This window comes from Leiobunum rupestre, chromosome 4 (assembly GCF_980474605.1).
Source record: "Leiobunum rupestre chromosome 4, qqLeiRupe1.1.hap1, whole genome shotgun sequence".
NCBI lineage: Eukaryota > Metazoa > Arthropoda > Arachnida > Opiliones > Sclerosomatidae > Leiobunum > Leiobunum rupestre.
The window spans coordinates 873,561-900,728 of NC_143387.1; the positions used below are offsets into that span (position 1 = coordinate 873,561).

Below are 27,168 nucleotides of genomic sequence, written 5' to 3' on the forward strand. Positions count from 1 at the left end.
CCGACGTTACTAAAAGAAAAAGACATAACTAAAACAGGAGGACCAAAAATTAATCTCAACGTTACCCACTGACAAAGACTAGAGGAAGGGCGCCTCTTTAATTCACAGATTAAATACAAATGTTCAACCAAAGACCATACTAACGCCATAGTTTCTAATTCCAGTTTCGCATAATCTAACAACTCTAAAGAACATTCATCATGCATACCCGTAATTAACAAACAGTCTATCATCGTAGAGCTAAAAATTATAATTTAATTATAATAAACAGTTCCAACGGCGTTGCTATTAATACTACACCATTCATGAAGAATACAACCATAAAAATTAAACACCAAAACGTGTGACGTCTGCGCACAAAATTAAATGACTTATATACTAATCGACTAGACGAGCTGTTGAATATCGTCTGTCTAACTTAAACTAATCTAAACAGCGGATATTTTAACTCCGATTTCATCCCATCTAACCTAGTATGTGAGAGAGCAGACTGCTAGGCCGATCCAACTAATATGCCCAGGGGGGAAGTACTCTGATTATTACAATAAATCCATCAAAGCCGTGAGATGCACTGACCTCGATATTACCAGCGAGACGGTGAGGCTCGAAATTCAACTAACAAATTCTAAAACACTACTAATCGGCAACTATTTCTTCGCTTAAACAAGGCCTAACAACGTACTAAAAGACTATCTGCAATCTCTGCAAGACTTACTTATAAAGAGTAAACTGGACCTTCAACAGCACCGATAAATGTACCTCCATCGTAAAACCCAAAGCTGAAGCCATGATTGACCTCATCCACACGTTGACTCTACTACAGATTAACCCCATAACAAACATCTACGAAAACATCCTCGACCTGGTCATCACAAGCACTAATCTTGTCTCGGTTCGGGTAGACGATACTAATCTACTACCAATCGACAATCCACACCCTCCGCTGGAATTTTTATACCCGTTCACCGAAACTAATAATCAACCGCTCAACTGCAACGCTAACAACGCTCCATCCAGATTCAACGTTAAAAAAGGCGATTATCTTAACCTCTACAACTGGGCACCACTGGCAGATATCAAAGACGGAAACGAAGCGGTAGATTTCTTAAATCAAGCCAACATTAGCTTCATTCCGAAATTAAGTAACAAACGCTCTAATCCCAAGATAAAATTTCCCGATTGGTTTTCTTCCGAACTCAGAAAGGTTCTTAATCGCAAACACTACTACCACAAGAAATATAAAAGGATTAACGTAACCGATGACTTGGAGAAATTTAAAACTTACCGGAAAGAAGCCCAACAACTATTAAACTAGACCGTCATAAACAATCTGAAGCCTTAAAAATTAAAATAGAAAATAACCCTAAGAAACTCTGGAAGTACTGCAATAACCGTCTAAAGCCGTACAACTCTAACATAGTACTAATGGATAATATAAACATTGTTTCAGAGACCGATCCGCCACCTGCAATTTTCAAATCGCAATTCACCAATCTGGGACCAGGTCAAAACTCTCGTGCCGATTACAAATTCGCGAGTAAAAATACTAACCCGTTCTGCAAACTTAACATCAGAGACGAAGACGTGAAACAAGCCATCCAGAAAATACAACCTAAAAAATCATTCGGTATCGATCATGTACCAGCCACCAACGTCCAAGGATGCGCCGACACTTTCATTCCAGTACTTAACTACATCTACAATCTATCACTAACTACCGGAGTATTCCCCGACCTCTGGAAGAACACCATCGTTATCCCTGTATTCAAAAAGGCTGCAAAACCAACAAGACTATCGTCCAATCTCTCTCCTCTCAATATTCGCTTAAATCTTCGAAATAATCCTAGAAAAATATATCAGCTCCTGGTTCGAACCTTTACTCTCTTCTGATCAACCCGGATTCTGTCAAAAACGCTCAACCCTAACTAACCTCATGTCATTTATAAACGATACCGAACCTCGTGCACAGAATCAGAAGCAAGTCGACGTCCTCTACCTCGACTTCAGTAAAGCCTTCGACCGGATGCAGCACCATATTCTACTAATAATATTGGAAGCATATGGCCTTGGAGGGAATATTCTATCATGAATCCGAAGTTACCTCGCTAACCGGACTAATCACATTAAATTTAACGGCGTCTTAACCCACACTAATTACAAAACCAACGTTGGAGTTCCGCAGGGATCCGGTTTGGGACCATTACTATACATCATCTTCACTGCAAATAAATCGTTCACCTTTAGATCACTATTGTACACATTGCGAGCACATACATGTGATTTGTATATGTTCTACAAAGTGTTCCCATGTGTGCTTTTACGATCTCTGAGTGTTCACTCTTTTAAAAATATCGCTTATAAGTGATATCGTTTAATCTATCAGTGATCTTAAAGTGGTCAGCGTGCACTTAAAGAACACATAAAACATTTAGAACACTAGTATCAATGGTTTGTTACACTAAATTATCACTTTGAGAACACCACGTTGTAAAATTTGCTACACCGCATAATCTCTTTTCGAGCATTTTAAATTTATAGTGCAAATTGGTACACTATGCGTAACATCTAATAGTTTATATAAATTAACTTACCAGACGCTAAAGCTTGAGCGTCGCTGTGCCACCTAGTCTCATTTCGGTAGCGAATTTAAATTTCATACTTTGGTTTTATCCCCTTTCGCTACTGAAAACTTTCATTATGCCCCCTTTCGGCGGCCATCCAAAACATGTAGAGGATACAAATACGTAATTAATTCAAAGCTATGAGAGCATGGGGCTTAGCAGAAGATTGATACACGGTGATTCCCCTTAGCAGAAGCTAAGCTAAAGCTTCTGCGTCGCTGGTGCCACCTAGATTCGTTTCAGTATGGCTAACACACTTATTTTCAAACATGGACAGTAGGCGACGACTCTTATTCCTGTTTTTCTACGCACGGCGTCTATAGGCCCCGTGCATGAAAAGAGTAAATACAAGTAAATTCACATTCGTCTGCTTAACTTTTAATTTATCCAAGGACTATAGTGTAAACTTAATAAAGCAGACAAAAAAGAGAGCCACATGTGGTATTTTTCCTCACTGCGGATAGCTATAATGCTGCCTGATATCTAATCTACGCCAGGGGCTATTGCTTTTACATATGTATTACCTAACACGGTCAGTAGGGGACAATATCGGTAAAACCAAGATTTTTAACGCACTGGGTCTAAATTATTTTTAGATATATCTGTAGTAGCAGAAAAAGATACTTATATCAGCCACGTTAATAAATTGCAAACAAAAATAGTTTCAAAGAATTTATTACCGAGAGCTATGCCCCTTTCGCAGGCGTTGAAAACAACGAGATAGTATGAAAATCTAATCGTCAAATCTGTAGAAGCAGAACGTTTAGCAGACACATGATAAAAAATATTAATTATTATTTATTGAACCGTAATCGAGCAACCGTTGATTTATCTTATTTCCATATGACAATTTGTAGCACTGCCATTTCTGTTATTTCGGCTGGCCGTTATAGCTTTAGAAATTTGTGGAAAAGTGTGATGCTGCAACAGGCGGGATTTGCGGGAAGACTGTGGTTAGTTATTGTTTATTTTAATCGGGTCAAAATGTAATAAAGGTTAACATTTAACTGAAACTAAACTTTGACGTTGATAAATTTTACTGAACACTGAAAATTAGAATCTATACCAACTCTTTTCGTGCTTGACCAAAATAATGCACTACATCAGCCCATTTGTAGAAGTGCCGTTCAATATTAGAGCACTAAAAGATCACCTGCGCAAATGAATTGGCTCACCTGTTCACTTAAAGAAATAAGGGAACACTGCTGTTTAAGTGTTCTGCTGTGTTTCCTGTGTGTTCTTTAATTGAACAAGTGAGCCAATTTAGTGGCGCAGGTGATCTTTTAGTGCTCTATTTTGAACTATTTCTGAAACACTTTCAGAATGCCAAAAAAGCACTACAAGATCACTCAGGAACACTAAAAACACACCAAGAACACTTAAACAGTAGTGTTATCTCATGTGTTTCCAAAGTGTGCTTTAAGTGATCAAGTGAGCCAATTTTGTTGCGCAGGTGATCTTTTAGTCATCCACCTGTACACACTTTTCAATTGGCTTAAGAACGTATTATTCACGCTTGTAGATCACTATAGTACACTAGTTACACACACGAAGTACTATGTTCCAAATGAGATCTCTTGGTGTATAGTGATCCGATTTTGTTGCGCACTTTTAGCGTGCTATTAGTGATTTAATAGTGAACCTTTTTTTGCAGTGTTTCTAACGACATTTTTAGGGAACTGGATAACAACAACAACAACAACCACAATAACAGCAATACTACCACCACTGGCCGTGAGGGGTTCGCAGACGATAGCAAACTATACAGACAAATTAATAACATCAACGACTGCCAGCCACTGAACAGCGACGTCGAAAAAGTAAATATTTGGAGCATTGACAACTGTTTCCCCCTAAACAGCGCAAAAACCACTTTAATGTAATTTACTCGTAAACATAAAGCCGTTAAACATCCGTACAAACTATCTAACGTACTAATAAAAAGTGAGACATCAGTAAAAAACTTGGGAATAATATTTGACAAAAAACTACAATTTCATACTCATGTTAATAACCTTAAATCTCATTGCACTTCTAAATTGTACGCGATATTAAAATTAGCTAAATCGATTAACTCTCCGAAATTGTTTCTTCAACTTTATGTTTCACTAATCCGTTCTAAAATAGAGTATTTTTCGTTAATCTGGGGGGTTGCAGTCATTATTTTAAAATAAAAGCCGAAAGGGTACAACGAAAATTTGCATACTTATACATTAAAAATGTTTGTAAATCGACTGATACTAATTACGATAAATCCTTGTTAAGATGTAAACTTACTACGATATTTAACCGACTTAATTTGCAAGAAGCTGTTTTTATTTACCAACTTATTAATAATCAAATTTGCTGTTCGGAATTAATATCATATCTTCACTTTAAAATACCTAAGAGTAATACACGTAACAAGGATATGTTTTATATACATTTTTTAAATCTGTTAACCCTATCACTCTCATTCAAAATAACTTTAACAAATTGTATAATACCGATAATTACCTCTTAGACTTGTATAACCAGAATCTTAATTCCTTTAAAAATAATACAATGGCCCGCTCAAAAGAAATTGATATTACCTAACCAAATGGTTCATTTTTTTAATCTTTCTAAACTTTTAAATACTTAAATGTAAATAAATCAACAAGACAAACAAATAAGTAACACATTTGTGCCATTTATTTTATTAAACACCATTGTATAAATGCATAATAATATAACAATAACTTAACCTCTGTATAAATTTTAAAAGTGTTACTACTAACATATTTTTATACAGAATAAACAAGTTTGAATGGAAATTATTATTATTATTATTTTATTTCAGTTTATGACGTCCTTTATTTCAAGTTGAGTAATTTTTTTAACATTGGAAGAAGTACATGAAAAAGTTTTTTTAACATTGGAGGGAGTACATGAAAAAGTTTTTTTTTTAACATTTTAGGAAGTACATGAAAAAGTTTTTTTTTAACATTATGGGTAATATAAAAGGGTTAACTCTTAAGATTGGAGAAGATACACATTAGAGTACCCCTTTTTTAACATAGAAGTGTTGATTCCTTTTTCTTTTTACAAAGGTTTAACTAGGTTAAACAGAGAATATCTGATTGTTTTAATTATGTAAATAGAAATATGTACAAGAAAAAAACTTTTAACAATGCAAATAGTCCTCTAGGGAATCCCCCGGAGGAAAAGTGTTCATCACAGAGGCCGCGTTGCCTCGTTGTACGGCGATCGTTATTCTTTGTAGGAGGAAAGCAACATGGGTCAGGGCTAAGCCTTCTCCCCCGAAAGATCCAAGAGTTTCAATGGCAACGGCCCGAAACGATGGAGCCAGGGGATCCGTACACGTGAAATCCCATACTAGAGATTTCCCGCCAGACCAGGGAACCAAAGACAACCCATCCGGGCGTTTTCCATCGTCCAGCGATAGACCAGGGAATATGTATGAACAGCTTTGAGTTATTAATATTAATATTTATTTTACTATTTGGCAAACAAGGGGTGATACTAAGCCCTTAAACAGCGTGAGTATCTATCCGGGGTCAATTTCACAAAAGTCCATTTTTTGCGAGTAGTGTAAAGCAATTTTTTAAATTTAGTTCTGTTCTTGTGTAATTTGGTTTTTATACATTGGTCCAATTTAATTTTGAATCTTTGTTTTACAGTTTTCAATGGGTTTATTGAGGGTTCATTGCAAAATGAGAGTGAATAAATTGAAATTTTGGCAATGGAGATAATTATACATTTGATTAGTGAATGTTCGTTTGTAGATTGATTTAGTAGACTATTTTTTTATGTTGAGTGAAAAGTGTATATCAAAAGTTATAATTACTTTTTCCATGTAGTTTAAAAATTATATCGTTAGTGTACAATCAAAATATGAGGTTAGTGGGGGGATTTAAGTCGGGGGCTAACGCATTCCAGGTTTTTAGAATTGAGCAGTTACTGTAGTACTGTTGGGTGTTGGTTGCGTTAAAATCCTTTTTATTAGCTAAGGCATAAATTTTGTAGAAGGGGTTAGCGCGTTGAACGTTATACCAAAATAGCTCGGCTTCAGCCACGTTCCGAGCCGATAAGATACGCTTAACTGTTTGAAATTGAAAATTTGTTTTTAAGCATTGAGGTCGGAAAGACCAATTCCACCTTCTTTGCTTGGTTGGCTTAACACACTCATAGGTATACCATGTTTTTTGTTATTCCAAATAGACAACACTAAGTTTCGTCCACTTTGACCGCTGCTACTGGTCAAACTATAGGAGCTAGGAAAAAATGGCAATGGACAATTTAGCTCCTTTGATCAAGCCCAACAACATGTTTCAATTTTTAAAAAAAATCGGTCGAAAGCCAAATCCCTTAGAAGAAGTGCGATGTACTTTCCGGAAATCTTTTTAATTTTATTTATATCCGAATCAGTTTAATGATTGTAAGGTAAATAGTACCAAAGTTTGCTCAGTTCGTTGTTGCACAGTAGGGCCCTGCTTTTATACGCCAAATTTTCGATGATGTTAAATTTTGACTATACGGTAGTTTCGAAGGAGTTTATAAAGTTGTCTATGATTTGTTTTTGCCAATTTTCGTAGGGTGAAAACGTTATACCGATAATTTTTAGGTTTTCATTTGACCAAGATAAATTGAGGGGGGTGTATAGTCTATCAGACCATACACCGAGCCAAAGGCCGTTGCTTTTAGCTATATTGAATCGCGGTCAGTAACGCGAAATTTCATATTCAAGAATAGGGAAACCTTCGTTTTTAGTCAATAATAAGTTGAGGTCGTCGGCAAAACACAGACAGACCAGGGGTGAAGTTAAAATTGGTGGTTGAAAACTGCAGTGCGAAAGCGATCATCGGCAGTGACATAAAAACGGTTCGAGTGATAAAGTAAATAATAAACTAGAAAGCGGGTCGCCTTGTCGAATACCGGATTTAACTTAAAATTTGGAAGTTAAAAGTACTGTTAATTTTGAGGCGAGCCGAGACACTCATGAAGCTTAATTTTTTATAGGTAAAGAGTTGACCGGAGACACCGATATGTGATAGTATGTTGAGTAAGTAATCATGATCGACTCTATCGAACGCCTTAGCCTGATCGAGTGAGACAATGGCTATAGCTCTTCTTTTGGATTATCTCTTGATGTTACTGTGTATCGACGGTTAGGGAGCGAATAGGTTTGGTTTTCGTGGATGAAATTTAGTAAGAGGGGGAAAGTTTGAGAGAAAAACAGTTCGAAAGCAATTTGCTATCGTTATTTTGCTAGTATATCGGGCGGAAATTTTGTAAATCGTGCGGATAACCTTTTTATATAGATCATCGTGATAATAGACGTGGTAAAACTGTCAGGAAGTTTGTGAAACGTTATAGACGCTCGGAAAACCGTATAAAAAATCTCTCGAATTACTGGCCACATGAAATTCAGGAGCTTGGATCAAGACATGCTTGCTTTCTACCGAACCTTTAATAACCACTTAACTAGTTAATTATGGTTATTGTTATAAATTAAATATTTTTTAAGTAGACGGATACAATATTGTCTATAAGTAACTTTATTTTGTTAAAACCAACGAACCTTTTCAGTTTGGGAATTGCCTCATTTCTTCAAACTAATCCGATATTTGATCCACCAAAGGGGCATTTGGTGGTTTTAAAAACAAAGTGCTAGAACATTCCAAATTACTTTCGTTGTGTGGAAAACAATTATGGAGATGTTCGATGATGCAACTCTCTAGCTGAGGCCAATCTACTGCAAAGCATCCCCAGTAGCCAAATAACTACCAAAATAAGATCAAATCTTATCATTGACTTACTTGTTTTTAATATATATTTGTGTACCTACCTCAAAGTTAAGGCTTACCTTTCCACAGGAAATCAAACGCATAACCACGACGACCATTGACTTGTTGGCTTCGAAGAAGTAATGTTAATATAAGTTTCGGTCACGCCAGTAAATGATAAATATTTTTCATTAAACTATAGGAACGTCCGTGGACACTGCACCATTAAGTAAAGTTTTTCCCTGTAAATATATTGATTATACAATTAAAACTGTCTAGCAATAGGGCCTCATACGGCATCGTTCGTGGAACTACAGACCCGGGTTATCCCTGTGAACCCGTCGTCTCCATCAGGTATCCGCGTGTTAGATTAAAGAAATAATTATAAAATAAAAATGTACAAAATCATAATCAATTGTGAATATTCCAGTTCCTAAGATCAAGTTGATTATCGAAGGAGGTAATATATCCTATAACATTAAAGAGATAAGAAATTAATTCATTTATTACAGACGGTGAACAAATTTTTTTAATTCAAATAAAAATGGTTCACTATTCACGTTTATTATAAGATAGGCTTTTGTTAGCGGTCGTGTGTTAACTACGATTTTTTTTGTAAATAATTCTTATTTCTTATAAAAAGTTATTCGAGGAAAGTTAAATTTTTTTGAACGAACATCGTTAAACTTGCACAAAATAATATAACTTTATTTCAATAATGTATTTTGCAACTGGTGAATTATTTGTTTTTTCTATCTATAGGAGTGGTGTGTTTCGTTTCAAATCAAATCAAATCAGTTTCTCATGATTTTTTGTGATACAATGTTGTGAAGGGCCAAGTCAACAGCGACTTATAGACCTTTTTTATATTATTTTTTATTAACTATCTTAAAAACTCGCTATTAAATCTCATATAGAACAATGAAGTAAATAAAAAAACACAAAAAACAAAAGCTACAAAAAGTTTGACATTTTATTTTGAGATATTTAAAAAATATATAAATTTAAATTTTAAAAACATATTATATATGCGGCGAATTACAAAAAGCAGAGGGAGCAAACGAAAGCATAAATAAAATAAACAATAAAATAAACAGGGGACAAATATCTTCAGATGACAAACGCACTTAAAATTAAATCTGGCCTTTTATTGTTTTAAGTATTTTTTGGCTTATATAGCTAGTAATTTCTGTTATATTATCATAGATTGAATTAAAATTTGTTACACCCGTATAGAAAATTGATAATATTTATTTCCGTATTGCATTGTGGATGAGCAATTGCATATTTTCCTAATTAAAGTTTTAGTGTTATTAAAAGTAAATAAATTTGGAACCTCACTATTCACAGTTTGAAAAATAAATGTAACGCTCACAAACCAGTACAATTGCTCGATGTTTAGGATCCCACTCCTACTATATAGAGCGTTTGAGGGGGAGCGCCATTGGAGATTATAAATATTACGTAAAGCTCGTTTCTGTAATATTCGTATTCGATTTATGTTGTAATGAGCGGTATTACCCCATGACGTTAGGCCGTACATTAAACTTGAGTGAAAAAAAACTGTAATACAATTGGAATAGCGTAGATCTAGGAAATACATCCTTATACTTGTAAATTAAATATGATGTAGATGACAATTTTTTACAGACTTCATAAGCGTGCATATTCCAATTAAATTTTTGTCAAACCATACTCCAAAGTATTTATAATGGGTAACTCTATTGATAATCTGGCCTGATAATTGGATTTTACATAAATAGTTATTTACAGGTTTGCGTATATTTGAAAAGATAATATATTCCGTCTTATTCTCGTTTAATTTCAGGCCATTTCCCAGCAACCAACTATTTATTACGCCGAGAAGATGACTAGCTGATTCCACCAGTAACTCTGAATTATAATTTTCTAGTAATAGTAATGCGTCGTCTGCGTATAAAGTGAGGAAACCAAAGGGGATGGCCTTTACTAAGTCATTGATAAATAATTTAAACGGCAGGGGGAGAGAACCGACCCCTGAGGTACCCCTTCCAATGTGATTCCTCTAATTCCTAAGCGTTTCAACTTGTCGAAGTGCCGTTGGTGGGGGACACTGTCAAAGGCTTTTTCATGGTCTAGAAAAAGCCCTAGGCAGTATTTTGATGTGTCTAAGCATTAAATATAAATTTATAAACTCTAGCTATGGCTTGTCTCTGTGTTTCGACCATTTCTAAACCCAAATTGATGGTCCGAGATTAAATTATGTTTGGTAAGGCGATTCAAAAAGCAAGTGTCTAAAATTTTGGCTAAAAAAGATAGGATCGATATTGGTCTGTAATTATTAGGAATATTTGGGTCACCTTTTTATAGACAGGGGTAATGACTGTTCTTTTTAGTCTATCCGGGTAAATACCAGTTGTAAAAGATAAATTAAAAAGGAAGACTAAAGGCGCTAAGATGTCCGTTCTAATTCGATTTATTGGTTTCGGGTGGAAACTATCTATTCAGGGGGCGCTATTCTGTGGAAGTGTTTTAATAATTTGACTAACTTCAATTGCGTCCTTGGGAAATAGAGCACAGGTGCTGGGGTTGATTTCTATGTGGCTTAGAGGACCGTTAGCAATAGAGCATTTTACGGCCGTTGCGAAGTGATTATTAACGTCATCTGGTGATAATAAAGTTTGGGTTTGCTGGGATTTTTTTTTATTTTTGCCGATAATCGTGTTAATTAATTTCCATTTTTTAGTGATTTGCTTGGCTCGAGTTTGTTTCTAATATAGTTATTCCTGGCATTACGTACCATGTTGTTACAGTGGTTATGCAGATTAACATAATTTATTCTATTTTCTTCGGGTGGATGGCGCTTAGAGTATTTGAACAATTTACGCTTATGCTTAATCGCTAGAATTACGTCTTCCGGAAGTCGGCAGTCTTGGGATATTTTATTTTTTTTTATATGGGAAACTTTTATCGTACACAGAAAGAACGATGTTTAGGTTTTGAACAGATTGTCTGAAGCTAAACACATTTAAAATCTAAACATGTTTTTCTTATGTTCACATAGTAAACGACTGTGTGTTTGAATTCTAAACATTTCTTTTCGCTATTTGGTGCCAACGTGACGTTTAAAATCTACGCATTTTTAAACTCAAAACTAAACGTTCGTATTTAGCATGTATTTGTAATAGAAACACAAATGTTTAGTTTTTAAATAATTAGGGCTGAAGCACGGCCAACTTTGACATGCACGTGGGTGAAGAAAAGATGAAAGGACAATTTAAATTCAACGAGATATAATACTGCATCATTTCATAAACGACGGAATTTACATGGTAAATTATTTATTAAATTTTATTAAATTTATTAGCATTTAACATAATAATTTAAGTGAACATTTCCCCTGGTTATACATAAAGCATTCCTTTACAAACAAGACAATTTAAGCCTTGGTTATCTGGAAAGCCCTTGATATTCCAAGAGATTGAGAAAGGGGAAGAGCACAAGAACAAGCTATTCAATGTTTGTGTGAAGTTAACTAGAAGTAAGTAATTTTTAGGGTAGGTCTATATATATTCGTGGATATATCAAAAACCTATAAACTGACTACATAAGAATTTTTTTTGTACTTTAGTATTGACCGTGATTGAGCGACCAATATATACTATTTTTCAATGTTAATTTAATGCATAGCTAGAAAATCATTAATTTTTAGGGTATACATGATAGCGGATAGGTTTAAAACTATAACCAGACTACATAAGAAAATTTTGTGGTATTTTAGTATTGACCGTGATTGAACGACCAATATATACTGCTTTTCAATGTTAGTTTAAAGCATAGCTAGAAAAAAATTAATAATCGTAATCTCTGTCATGGAAATTTTGAAAGTCTGTCAGTTTTGTTCATTTTATACCAAATATGATGAACAGCTAATTCAACATACTATTCGTTATCATAAACACTCGGATAAAATTTCCTTTCTATGCAACATATGTGGGGCTAATATAAAAAATAGTAATTCCTATCGAATGCATAAACTTAGAAAGCATCCTTACGCTGATGTAGACCCAAAAATGATGTGAATTACTTAGAATTTCCATTGGAAATCAATAATGGTGAACAATCTGAAAATGATCCAACTATATCCGCTCAGCATTATATTGCAGCATGTTACCTCTTGAAACTTAAAGAAAAGCATGCATTATCAGATGAATTAATATCTTGCACGTCAGAACTTATTGTTCATTACAACCAGACAAACAATTTTGATGGGAATAGAAAACGTTTTGGAAAGCTCTTATAAAAGAGAAAAGTTTTTTTAAATCTGAAATGAACTACGTGGAACCTGTTCCTCTAAAACTAGTTGATGATAACACGCAACCACATAATGTTAAAACTGCTTTCGCACAATACATCCCTTTTATTTCTTCTGTATTTTGGTTGTGACGCCAGAAGTACAAAAATGTGTATCTTTGAAATGGACCAATACACATATTATGTGCGATATTTCTGATAGGTTGGAAATGAAACGAAAGTGTCCAGTTTTTGAAGAACCAAATGGTGTATTAAATTTTGGATTCTCTTCCATTCAACTTTTGGCTGTGGCAAAACAAAAAGATATTAAAAAAATTCCGAAAAATTCAGTGTTAGAAACTTTTAAACTCGAAATTAAAGAATTGGCAACTGGTATACCATGTGTAATAAGTAGAGTAGAAAGATTAGTAAAGGGAAAGTTAGCTTTCGTACTTGGTGATATTCTATAGCCTCTCAAAAAATTGGAGGATTTAAAGAGGGTGTTGTAAATGCCTTTAAATTATGAAATTGAGAAAACTGAAATTAACACTTCAATTGTATCAGAAACATTTCAACTACGTGATGAAGCGGAACACAATGAACGTTTAACAGCTTTAGAAAATTGTACCAAAAAAGCAATAGTATACTGGTCCAAGAAATATGGTGTAAATAGAAAATCTGATTTGTTAGGTATTCCAGATTTTCAAGTGACTAAAGACCTTATAGACCCAATGCACGTACTTTTAGAAGGAGTGGTAAAATATGAAATCCGACCAATGTTATACCTCTTCATTTACGAGCTTAAATTATTAAGCCTCGACATAAGTGGTATTACTCTAACGACGTAAGTACCCAACTTCGAACGGGTTCTATGGGGGCCATGCTTGTCCGTGTGCCAAACTCTCTCTCTCTAAAATAGTACTATCTATACCTGCTACTAAAGTGAATGCTAACCATTGCCGCTGTAGGGTTACGCTTTAGTACTCGGTTACTAGAAAGCCGGCGGGGAAGAAAAAACGAACGTCTCTCGAGTTTCCCCTTGATTCCCGAGGCTCGGCTCGATTCGCGGAGAGGGGGATAGTTTTGAATATTATTTCCCCCAAAATCTCCTATACAAGAGAAAAGGCTTAACCAAAGGTTGGTAAAAATACTGCGTGGGCCTAACCCTCCGCCCCGTCAATTCCCATTTGGCACACTAGTGGGCGCCACTAGCAGAAATAAAATTCCAATCTTTCTCTCTTCGATTCTCTCGAGGATTTTTCGCGCTCGCAATGGCCCCCTAAACCACCTCACGTGCTGACGTCACGAAAAGGGGGAGAACACGTCCCAGAGAAAAGCGCGTCTTGGGTACTTAGAGTAATACCACTTATGGCCTCGAGCATTTAAATTTTGCAATTCAGTCATTCAAATCTAAAAAGCAAGAACTAGAAGTGAAGCCTACATTAAATCGGTATATTTGTACAAAATCAGACTGTGGAAGAAAGCTTCTATATTCCATAAAAAAAACTCTTATACATGTGGCCACAAGTATCTCATATTGTAGAAACAAAATATAACGTAATACTTTATAATGTTGATAATCTGGAGATACTGTAATTTTGACTTTTAAATAATAAGGAAGCTTATGTTTATGGCTTTAAAATTTGTATTGTTTTCTCTTAATATCTATAAACATTATATTGGACCCATTTGGCCATGCCCTTCATGCTTTTCACCTGCTCAAAGCCTATTCCAAGGAGTCCACCCTAATAATACCCCCTTTAATATATTTCTTATCACCATTTGGAAAGAGTTTCTAACATGCAGGTGTTCCTTTGTAAACACAATTTCTTGGAATTTCCCAATATCCTGTTCCACAATTCTAACAATGGGCATGGTTTTCCAAGCACTGCCTCCAAACTACAAAGATATGTAAAAAGAATATCCCCTCTTGAGATATGGCTCTAAGTAATGGCTCAGCAATGGGACCTAGCTCTTAGTTTTAAGGCACTTAAAGGTGGATAATACAAATTAATAATCTTTGAAAAACAGTAAATAGAACCTTATAGTAAGATTTTCTTCAACAATTTATAAATTGATTAAATATGCTGGTGTTTAAAATATCAGCAATAGGTGGATTTTACAAAAAAAGCAGTAGCTGCTTCCAATTTTGAGGAATTTTTAAAATCAGGTAAAATTATTTTAGTCTTTGTTCCTTAAAAATTAAATTTATATAAAATTTCTATATATTTAACCTCGGTTTTAGCTTGCCTAAAACTGATCATAAAATAAGCGAGGAATTAAAAGTAATTTTACAATCAGATGGAAAAGAAATTGATGATAGGGATGTTTACACAAAAATGATGTTTATCAGCCCAACACATTGGATTATCAGGTACGAAATATATATATTTTTTTTAAATGACATCGTACTTCTTCTATGGGATTTGGCTTTCGACAGATGCTTTTCAAATTGAAACATGTTGTTATGCTTGATCAAAGGAGCGAAATTGTCCATTGCCATTTTTCTCTAGCTCCTATAGCTTGTCCAGTCTCACTGGTCAAAAGTGGACAAAACTTAGTATAGTCTATTTGTTAAAAGGATTCACTGCCCATCGGTTAACGTTCTAAGTAGGGTCTTCGAGCCGGTCCCAGGACTTATACAGTGGGAGGCCTCTGCACGTGCTGAGCAAGCCTGCTCCGCCGTGCGGAGCACTGTCAAGCCTGCTCCCCCGTGCGGAGCACTGTCAAGCCTGCTCCGCCTTGCGGAGCACTGTCAAGCCTGAACCGCCGTGCGGAGCACTGTCAAGGCTGCTCCTCGCGTGGAGCTACTTTGACACTTTTATGATGCAATTTGATGGTATAAATATAGCTAACATCAAGGTAAAAGGCACCACAATTTCGAACGAGAGAACTCAACTATGTAAGTACACTACTTTTACTAAATTATTATTATTTTGTCTATGTCGCTAACATAGAAAATTTTCATAGCATGTTTGCCCTCTCGTCTGAGAAGTTCATCGATGTACGCCTAGGTCTTCGAGATAGTTCTACGGGGATTATCCTACACGAATCCAACTTCCACGAACTTTACCGAAAGAAAGACGAAATTCTCGCTTTCTTCGAGAATGCAGACTCTCCGGGTGCTTCGTGGTTCTTCACCGGCTCTGAGACGCAACGTATTGAGTTGTGTACGTTTCAGAACCGTAAGCTATTAGACGTTAGAGAAGTGCGTGCTGGTTACGGCGAATTGTACGGCAAGTTATTGCCGACTAGGAAAGGTTTAGCCGTCGGTTACACCTTAACCAAGACGTTAATGGACAAGTACAACAATGTGACGTCATTCCTTAACGAAGCAAGACGGATACATACTCTTCTATAAGACTGTATACTAGACCAACTACGTAATAATATACGTAAATGTTGCTACGGTTGTGAAATAGACCATCCATCTCAAACCCAGCACAATTGTCTAGAAGTCTGGGAAGTACGCGTTGCAATGAACTATGAGTCCGCAATAAATAATCTTGATTATGTCGAAATATATAAAGTATTTACCATAAATACTTTTTTAAGTGATGAATTTTGTAAATGTTTGGTAGCTTAAATTGTCTGTAACGCGAAACAACTTTTGTAAATAAAAGATACTAGATGTAAGAAAATTTGTCATTCTTCAAAATGGATTTCGTCCTACAACATCCTTTCAATGGGCTTATCGCTGGTGCAACTCAGTCGGGTAAATCTTTCTTCGTAGCTAATATTATCAAAAACAAAGGCACGTGTATTTCACCCCCACCTGAGAGAATAATTTGGTGTTATACCGAATACCAACCTAAACTATTTAATTCGGTACTGGATCATACACCCGAAGCGGAATTCCACGAAGGGTTATTGAACGTAAATATTTTAGACCCTAATGTAAAGAACTTTGTTATACTAGATGATTTACTATGCGAGATATCTAACAACAAGGATATTACTAATTTGTTTATACGAGGGTCTCATCATAGAAACACCTCAGTTTTTATTCTTATGCAAAATTTGTATTACCCTGGGAAAGAAATTAGAACATTAAATTTGAATTCGCACTATTTAATCATTTTTAAATCACCACGTGACAAGTCAGCAATATTTCATTTGGCGAGACAAATTTACCCTACCAACAGTAAATACGTCATAGACGCTTTCCATCAAGCTATCGCTAGAGATTTTTGGGTATTTATGGGTGGATTTGAAACCTACCACGTCAGATGATCACAGACTGCGAACCGGACTTATACCAGGAGAGGAAGCTGCCGTTTTTGTACCAAAATGAAGAGAGTCCATAACCATAAAGATTTTTTAAAGTATTTAACAAAGTGTAATTCATGTCAAAGAACCGCCGCCATCAAGTATGCAAATAAGGATGCAATCAAGGCTATTGTTGAATGTTGTATAAATGTTCTGCTAGGGAACGTGAAACTGTCAGACGTGCAGAAGAAACGGCTGAAGAAACATTGCCAAACTTTGCGGAAGATATCTAAACCCAATTCTTTAGAAAAACGAAAAAAGATTCTAATACAAAAAGGTGGATTTCTACCTTTACTGTTAGCGCCTCTACTATCTATTGTAAGCAGCGCAGCTGGCGCCGCTATAAGTCGAGCTACCAAAAATGGCTAGAAAGATGATTCTCGTTCCCGAAGAAGTTTATTGACGGCTGAATTCTCAACCGAAACTTGACGAAAACTTGGATACCAAAGCTGTTTTGAATAGCCAGAATTTCAAACCCGCCATTGCATTGTACACTCTGTTCAAAAAGTCTTTGCCCGTGGGAGATTTCGAACATTTTCGCCCGTCATTTCTTGTATAGTTGCATCAAGTCGAAGTGGACATCGGTAATAGATTAATAAAATGTTTAGCTACAAATTGGCCAAAATCATTTTCTGAATAGACTTATAATTTGGCCTATTTTGGCCTAAAAGAGGGGGTGTCAACTTTTTTATTTTTGATCTCAGGTCATTTTAAACCCGATTTTCGTGTTCTCCGGGGTTGATTTATATTTAGAAAGTGTTGGAATTATTCAAACCGACGCATTGGTTCAAAAGATATTAACCAAAGACGTTTTCACAGAAATTGAGAAATATCTAAACATCTCACCAAGCCATTTAAAATAATAAATGTTTTCATGTGCTCATTTGAGAAACGAACAGAGGCGACGCCAGAAAATATTTATGTTAACCTTCAATTTGTTACATATTTAGAATTAAACAAAAAATATTACTTCTAGGAACTATAGATGGCAACAGAACCCGTCAACATATATTATTTTAAATGGCTTGGTGAGATGTTTAGATATTTCTCAATTTCTGTGAAAACGTCTTTGGTTAATATCTTTTGAACTAATGCGTCGATTTGAATAATTCCAACACTTTCTAAATATAAATCAACCCCGGAGAACACGAAAATCAGGTTTAAAATGACCTGAGATCAAAAATAAAAAAGTTTACACCCCCTCTTTTAGCCAAAAATAGGCCAAATTATAAGTCTATTCAGAAAATGATTTTGGCCAATTTGTAGCTAAACATTTTATTTATCTACTACCGATGTCCGCTTCAACTTGATGCAACTATACAAGAAATGACGGGCGAAAATGTTCGAAATCTCCCACGGGCAAAGACTTTTTGAACAGAGTGTACAAGTGGATTGATAATAATACCAAGATTGAATGGGCTTCTAACGGTGAACTTATATATAAGGAACAACCTATCGACCGCTCTAATATTATGGACATTTTACACGAATCTGTTTTTTTAAAGGACATAGAACCAAACCGAAATACAATACTGTCGGGATAGACAAATTTTACGAACTGCTTAAAAATGAAAATGTTCCCAAAACTCTCGTTAAAAATAAATTTCCTTTTAACACCTCTATTGATACCCAAAAACCAAGTGAAACGGTGCTACATACTGAGAATGACTCGGAAGGTGAAAATTACTTCGATTCACCCCAAAGCCCCGAATCTATGGATGGAATCGGATTAATGAAATGGATAAAATTGAAATAAAAAATATAAATGTATATATGGCGTGTCATTTTCTTTCACTTACGATTTAGACCTCATCATGGAAGGTGGTAACGACTCCACCCCCACTGGATTGCTATCCTCTCTGTCATTATCGTATATGAAATCACCGAAAGTTATAACGGCGTTTTTAATATTATTTATAATTATCGTTTTTGAACTATTTGAGTTCGCGTACTGGTATCACGAACGGAAAATGAACTGCACTAGAAATGGATAAACTTGAAAAAATATACTTTAACGTAAAGAACCCCGGAAGTTATGGCGGGGTACACGCTCTTTATCGAGCTGCCAGAGCAAAGGGGCTAAACCTTTCCTTAAATAACGTTCAGGAATTTCTAAAGCGACAGGATACCTATACTTTACACAGACCAGTGAGACATAAATTCAAAAGAAACAAGACTATAGTGTATGGAATAGACGAACAATGGCAACTTGATCTGGCGGACCTGCAAGATATCAAACGTCACAATAACGGTTTCCGGTACCTATTATGCTGCATCGATGTATTTAGTAAATACGCTTTCGCTGTGGCTACCAAAGATAAAAAAGGAACAACAATACTTTCAAATCGATCTTGGAATCTGGTCGAAAACCAACGATTGTTCAATCAGATCATGGTAACGAATTCCTTTGCAAAGAAATACAACGAGAATTAAAACGTCTAGATATCAAGTTTTTCGCTACACATTCGGAAGTGAAAAGTAGCGTCATAGAGAGATTTAATCGTACTTTGAAATCCCGCATGTACCGATATTTCACGGAAAAAGACACCCATAAATATATCGACGTATTACCTGATTTACTGGATGCATATAACAACAGCTATCACAAATCTATTAAATGCAAACCCGCTGATGTCACAAATGAAAATTCAAAACAAGTGTGGCAGAATTTATACGGGAAAGTGAATTTTTCGCCTCCCGTTGCATTCCCCTTTGAAATAGGTGACTTGGTTCGAATTAGCAAGAATAAAAAAACTTTCGAACTATACTGAAGAGTTATTCAAGGTGGTTCAGCGAGTACCGAGGGACCCACCAGTATATAAACTCGAGGATTTGAAATCAGAGCCCATTTCGGGTGTGTTCTACAAGGAGGAAATACAGAAAATCGGTAAAGATCTTGTAAACCGCTTTTTTAAAATAGATAAAGTTCTAAGGAAGAGAACCAAATCAGACGGAACCAAGGAACTACTAGTACGTTGGAAGGGTTACGGTCCAGATTTTGACTCTTGGGTACAAGAAATCGTTACATTATGAGTTTCTACATTACGTTACCGTCAGACTCTTCTATGCGATATTTCCAAAACAATACTATAAGCAAGTTTAGAACGTATTTACCGGAACCGAAAAAACTCGAGGGGATCTACGAAGTTGGACTGGCCGAAATCAGTTACCCAAGAACCTGGAATAATGTTAAAGAAGAATGTATAGTTCGAATTTGGAAAACTATATCTCTACCTGACCCCTTAGAAGAATCAAAACCTAAGAAACAGAGAAAGAGTCCTAATAATTTCGTAAATATAGTAATTCCACCAGGATATTACGAAGTTGAAGATTTACTGGAAATCATGACTACTGACGACGATGGGCAAAATATTAGCTCCAGAGTTAAACTCTATTACAACAAACCAAACCGCCGTGTAGTTGTTGAACTTTATGAAATGAACCAAATTCATTTTCCCAATGAAATTGCCCTTATTTTAGGGTTTACGAAAACACAGGGAAAAGATGTTACCGTGGTTACATCAATGACGGCTCCTTTCAGTTGCGATATGGACGCTGGATTACACTCCCTGTTTATATACTCGGATATAATACAAAGCCGATCGGTTAGTGACTCGGACGTACCACTGTTACGAATAATAAGCATTCAAGGAAAAGACTGTGATACCGTAGAAAAAGAGTTTTCACGACCGCATTATATGCCTATAGCGAGCAATAACTTCCAAACAATCGAAATTAATATTATGAGTGAAATGGGACAACCCATACATTTTGAAAGAGGAAAAGTTCACGTCACTCTTCATTTTAGACCGCGAAGAACATGGACTCCGCTATAAAACCCACTCGAAACTCAACATTCGCTTCATTTACGACAAGTGAGTTGAAGGTACAACATGTCCCCGCATAACGCAGATCGAGTTTCCGTGAACGATTCTCAAAACTATTATTTAAATCAAATTGGACACGGATCGATTCCGGTATATCGGGGAGTAGCCGTTCAAATAGGATATGGACTCGGTAGCATTTTAGCTTCGGCGTTTCGATCGGCTATGCCCATTATTAAAAAAGGAGCATCCTTCCTTGGACGGAAATTTTTAAATGCCGGGGCAAAAGTTGCGTAAGATGTCTCAGGTGGGGTTTCCTTGAGAGAAGCGTTGAAAACGAGGGGAAAAGAAGCGGGGAAAGACGCTTTAAGAAAAGCTGCGGAACACGTGACGAAACTAACTGGGAACGGTAAAAGAAATCGTAAGCCATCAACAATTATCAGTTCAGTACGAACCAGGAAGAAGAATAGACGTTCATTGCTTCACTCCGATATATTCTCGAAATAATGGCGCTACAACACCCAAGCTCTCAAAACAGCATCAGCTCGGAACTAGATTTATTTCACGTACCGTATACTCAGACTGGAATAATCGGAAGCCAATGGATAGAATATAACCCAACAACGAACGTAAATGAAATCCAAGCAATTATCTTCAACATCACCGGAAACTCAGAAACGTACATTGATTTGAAAAACACCTTATTGCAAGTTCAAGTGAAGATTGTGAAACCTGACGGAACTATACCTAAAGCTGAAATTTATGACGCTGTATCTAAAACAACAACGCCTGCTGATAAAGTCGCCCCAGAAAATTTGTTTTTACACAGTCTCTTTGGAGAAGTTCACGTATCATTGGGTGATAAATCTGTTACGTCATGCGCTCAACAGTATCCTTACAAGAGTATGATCCAGACACTTTTGACTTTCGGAGGACCCGCGAAGGAGAGTTTCCTAACGGCTTCGCTATTCTACAAGGATCAAGCCGGGAGATTCGACGAGTATTTTGATAACGCAAAATTTGCGCAAGAAGGCTTTATGGATATGATTGGAGTAGTCCACGTCGACATTTCCCAACAAAATCGACTTATTCCTAACCTGATAGATCTAAATTTCAAGTTTATCAAAAGTCCTAACGAATTTTGTATACATTCCGATGGAACTAAATGTAAAGTGGTTTTGAACCATGCATCATTGTTCGTCAGAAAAGTGAAGTTGACCCCGGAAATTATGATATCTCACGCAAAAACTTTGGAAATGGCAACCATGAAATTCCCCATTACAAGAACCGAGTGCAATTCCTTTTCTATATCGGCTGGCAACAAGATATGCGTAAAAGACAATTTATTTAGTGGACAGTTACCTAATAAAGTGGTTATTGGATTCGTAGACCAGAATGCGTTTTTGGGAGATTATAAAATGTCCCCTTACAATTTTAAAAAAATTTCGTTAAATCAAATCGCTTTATACGTCGATGGGTCCAGCGTTCCACACAAACCCTTAAATCCAAACTTTAAAGATAATTTGTATATGCGATCTTACGCCAACCTCTTTCTTCAAACTGGACAATGGAATATTGACGAAGGAAATTTCATTGGAAGAGACGAATTCGCTAATGGTTCTGCCCTATTCGCGTTTAACCTATCGCCCGACCTAAACGATAGTTCTACGCAAAGTTTTAACCTTATAAAGAACGGAAGTGTTCGATTGGAATTAATTTTCGGAGAATCGTTGCCGTCAACAGTCAGTGTTATTTACTATTCCGAGTACCAGTCGTTGGTAGAAATCGACAAAAACAGAGCGGTGTTGTTCGATCAAAGCGCATAATGAATTCACGTCAACTCGAAAAAATACTCAAGAAAGATCCATATACCAAATATCTGTTCAGAGGCATTAACCCTGCGGATAAACTACCCACGAATGTGAAATCGTACCCATCGTTATACATTGTGAACACAGATACGTCAAACGGCAAAGGAATACACTGGTGTCTGATATATATATCAAGGAAATTTAATTGTACCTTCTTTGAGAGTTTCGGAAACAGTCCGGATTTGTTTAAATTTAATTATTTTATCGAGAAAAACAGCTTAACTGTCACGTATAATTCTGTTCAATAGCTAGGAAATTATACTAAGACTTGCGGGGGATATTGTGTATATTTTGCGATTAATTTGTGTCGAGGTATAAAATTATTTCAAATATTAAAAAGATTTTCTGTAAACAAATATAATACTGATTGTATGATTGTATAATTTATGTATAAGAAATACTCAATAAATTTGTCATAAAATATTTTATTGTTTCGTTTTATAATGTCCATGTGCTAAAGTTGTGATACCATCGGCTAAAATATATCGTTTATCATCGCATGGGTTTAAACACAATTTGTTCTGACGGATAGTCGTCACGATGTGTTTATTACTCACAATGCGCTTCATCTCCGCGATAGTTAGTTTACTGTTCAACAAACACTCGCGATATTCCGCGTGACGGACGCGCTTTTGCACAACGCGTTTGCATACACCCTTGCAAGTCTTTTTCTCGCCTTTAGCGGAAAGGATTGAGTACATTTTGTGTCTCAGTCCGCAAAATTCTTCAATGGGTGTACCATCCAACTCGTCTTTAAACTTCCCGAGTCTCTTTTTATTGGTTTCGTCAAACAGAGGATGATTTTTGGGGTATCCAGAAAAATCGTACATTTCCTTCTGTTGGGTGAAATCTTCGTATAAATCCGGTGTTTGGATTTGATACGTGAGACTGTCTGTAAATTATAAATAATCATTATTAGTTAGGTCATGAACTATACTATACAAGAGGCTATACGTACCAGTGTCGGTAAAAAGTAGTGTGGTCTTTTCACCGTACTGTGGCTTTATGATATCATAATGGAATCTATACATTAAAAGTTTCGATAGATCCAAAATGGCGAAACCTGTATAGATGGGTCGGTTTAAGACGAGCTTCTTCTTGGCGGAATGAAGATGGTGAACTTTTCGAACGCCGGTGAGCTGGCTTTTTTAACAGCCTTTTCTGGTGTCGTAACCAATTTGAAATCCTTACGTAAACGTAAGTTTTCCATGGTTTTACCTACAAAAAAACATTTAATTTAATTTTTATTTTATTTTTTATTTTTTAATTACTTAATTAATTTGAAAAAGTCCTTTTCAAAATCGTTGGCAGCCAACTTCCTTTTATCTGTATTAAAGTCGATGTATGACTTTAACCAGGTACCTTGTTCGAATTTCATAATCCGGTGGATTTTTGTGATTTTTAGCCCTTTTTCCACGTAATACTTGAGATTGCGTTAGTGTACAACGTATCGCTCTTTGTTGTTTAGGTTGGGTACCAGTTTCGGTAGATGTTCAGTTCAGTCATCTGAGTTTTGGAATACTCGGAAAGCATTTCCGGTTTAATGGACATGGACTCCGGAGATAACGGGTAGCAGTTATGCTCGTCGTGTAATGCGTTCGGATATTCCAAATCCACTTCCAAAATAAATCCCTGAGAGGCGTCGACGGGGCAATTTAGAATTTCGCGTTCAATGTCAGAGGTGGGTTCAACCCACTCGAAACCTTTCATTGGTAACGCGTCGCACATGACAGTACCGTACAAATTGTTACAATCTGTTTAAATAACATCGTTGAAATTATCTTTAACAAAATAAATTCGAAATTCTTACCTAGATAACAGATGTAACTATCTGGTTTGGAACGGTCGTATGTTTCCAGGTACTTGTTATTACCCTGTGCGAGGCGATGACTGATCATTGAAACCCCACCACGTATCCCTTTTTCTATGAAAAGATGCATGTCCTCATCCAGAAAAAGGTCGAGACGCACCTTAGTCATACATAAAGCCGCCTGCCACGTGAAACCTGGTCCAGTGTAAGAATGTGCAGGGTCTAGTCGGTAATACGTCATGCACATACGACGGAAACTTTAGAAAACATCGGCAAGGAGAAGCGTATCAGACAAGACATAAATATCGTGATATCGCCCTTTAAAAATAAAAGTTTCAGTTAAAGACTATATAAATTTATTATTTTAATATTGTTCATACCCAAATTCCCGTGTTGAAAGTTCTCCATACGTTTTTCGCATGCTCGTAGTCGGCTTCACTCAGAGGCTCATCGGTTAAATCGTTAAAGAAACACTCGATAGGTGGTAGTTGTGTTTCTTTAAAACGATCTTCCGAATCCATGTAGGAATACGGATAAACTCCTTTCCGTAGAAGTAAATTAACCTCTTCCGGCGAAAAAACCGAGTTTAAGAGCGGAAACTTGTCAGCCCCTCCTTTCGATAAATTTCCGACGAGGGTCTCGAGAGAAGCCGACAAAAACCGGACACTGTCAACGAACCGTAGTTTGCCCAAAGTGAAAGAAATGTATGTTTCACTGTTGGTAGCTATACAGTCTATATTTTTATTTTTGATCTTTGCAATTTGTTGCATAATGTAGTGGGCGTCATATCTACAAATGTTTCATGTCATAAGTAAAAAATACCTTTAAAATATATGCATTTAATTTACCTGCTCAGATTATGAAAGAAAACAGATATGAATTTTGGTGCCTTCATTTTCAAATTACAGCCCTAACACGCACACCCCCTATACGCTCCAGTATAATGATCATGGTCACGTGTTTTCACAGAAGTTTTCGTGAACGCTTCTTCGCAGACGTAACAATGAGTCGCAGATTGATAGTCGGTTTCTTCGGCTACGGAAAGTTGCATAGGGATGTTTTCCTTCAACGCTTCCGATATAACCGTAGACTCGTCCAAAAGCATATTTAAAAACTCCAACGCACCGTCTTGTCCCCTGTATGTCTCGTGCTTTACGAGATTTCCTACATAGTAAATAAATATTAGATAAAGAATTAAAAGAAAAGTAATCAAACGTACCAGTGGGTCCGACAATGGCGTAAGAAAATCCACACGTGACATGTACGACTAGGGTCGTGGTCGATGACAATGTTGCGTCTGGCAAACATGTCGCTATTTTGGACATTATAGATTTGAAATCGGCGTAAATAGTGTAAGGGACCTATATGAAACAAGTAATTTAATATTTCGAATTTATGAGAAGTATTAACAATTTACCATTTGAGACCAACCAAAATTTTTGAATTTTAAAATGGGTTATATATATATATATATACTTAATTAAATATCTCTTAACTAGTATCCAAACAGCAATAACAGCATTTTTCCTCCGGATGAGGGATATACGTTATCTGCTGACGGAGGATCAGAGGAGCAGGTTGGACACCCTAGATGTGTCTATAATGAAACATCTAGGTGTGTTCATCACAAGGGCCACCTTGGAAAATTTTCCAAATTCTATTAGAATTTCAAGTTAAAATGCAAATGTTTTTAACTGTTAATTTTTTTTATAAATAAACCCTCAGGTTATATATAAATAACTCCTTTTTATTCATCTACTAATTGCATATTTACATAGTCCATATTTTTATATACCCACTCCGCGTACAAATAGCTTTTTTCCAAAGCGCATGAGTATTTCTTATTTAAAACGTTCGTATTGTGTTTAATAAGACACGAAAACATAGGCCCGTCTAGTTCAAGTAGAGCAGTCACTTTCGGACATCCTACACCATTTAGGTCTATAATTTCAAGGTGTAATAGTTCCATTAAAAAAATTTCTTCCCCCTAGTCCCAAGCGAGGCCGTGTATATTTCTCTCGACCCAGGTGTTCTGACGTTGAGCGTGCGGAGGGAGGTCGACTCGAGAATATGGCGGGGTGAAAACCCAAGCCGCGACTCGGGGTGAAGATTCCGCTGAACAGGCTGCCGCTTCTTTAACTATTTTCTCTGGTCTCGCGTTCCTGGTCCGACCGTCAAAAAATTCGAATTCTACTATTATCGATTTTTTATACCTATAGTTCAAAAATTAAATAACTACATTTTCTTCGGGATGTGGGATAAAGTAAGTAAGTTAGTTAGCTATTCTCCTTGGTTAGCTATCCTCCTTGGTTCAACGTTCGCGCGTCGCTAGTCTGGGCTCACTATCAATAGAGTTTTTTGCCAAGATTTTTACACCTCTACTTCATTATTCATTATTTCTTTTCTCGCCAATAATTATTCGATGAATTTTCGTACGTGGAATTACTTATTATTCAATATTTTATGAGCAATAATAAAATCCCACATTCAACACTCGCTGATGGGAAAGAAACAGTCACACCATAACCAATAAAACACTTATTCATCAATTATAGTCACACAGTCGGTTAAAGTCACGGTCACACGACAGTTAAAACTCAATATTTAACTCTTTTTTTACTTCGTTCGTTCATCGTGCGATCAGAACGAAACCAAATCCGACGCTCTGTTTTGGGAAGCATCCCGAATCTTGGCAAGAAAACTCTATTGATAGTGAGACTGGACTAGCGACGC

At 36.2% G+C, this 27,168-nt stretch overlaps 1 protein-coding gene across 1 annotated transcript; it reads left to right on the forward strand.

Moving 5' to 3' along the window:
* Window positions 1-21,260: 21,260 nt before the first annotated feature.
* On the forward strand, window positions 21,261-22,580 carry LOC149945851 (uncharacterized protein F54H12.2-like). Its single transcript, XM_090173526.1, has one exon. The coding sequence runs from the start codon at window positions 21,261-21,263 to the stop codon at window positions 22,578-22,580; it is 1,320 nt and encodes a 439-aa protein (XP_090029652.1).
* The last annotated feature ends 4,588 nt before the right edge of the window (window positions 22,581-27,168 follow it).

What these genes read in the sequence shown, in the direction of transcription:
- LOC149945851 (XM_090173526.1), top strand. Translation starts at nt 21,261, where the DNA reads ATGGCGCTACAACACCCAAGCTCTCAAAACAGCATCAGCTCGGAACTA.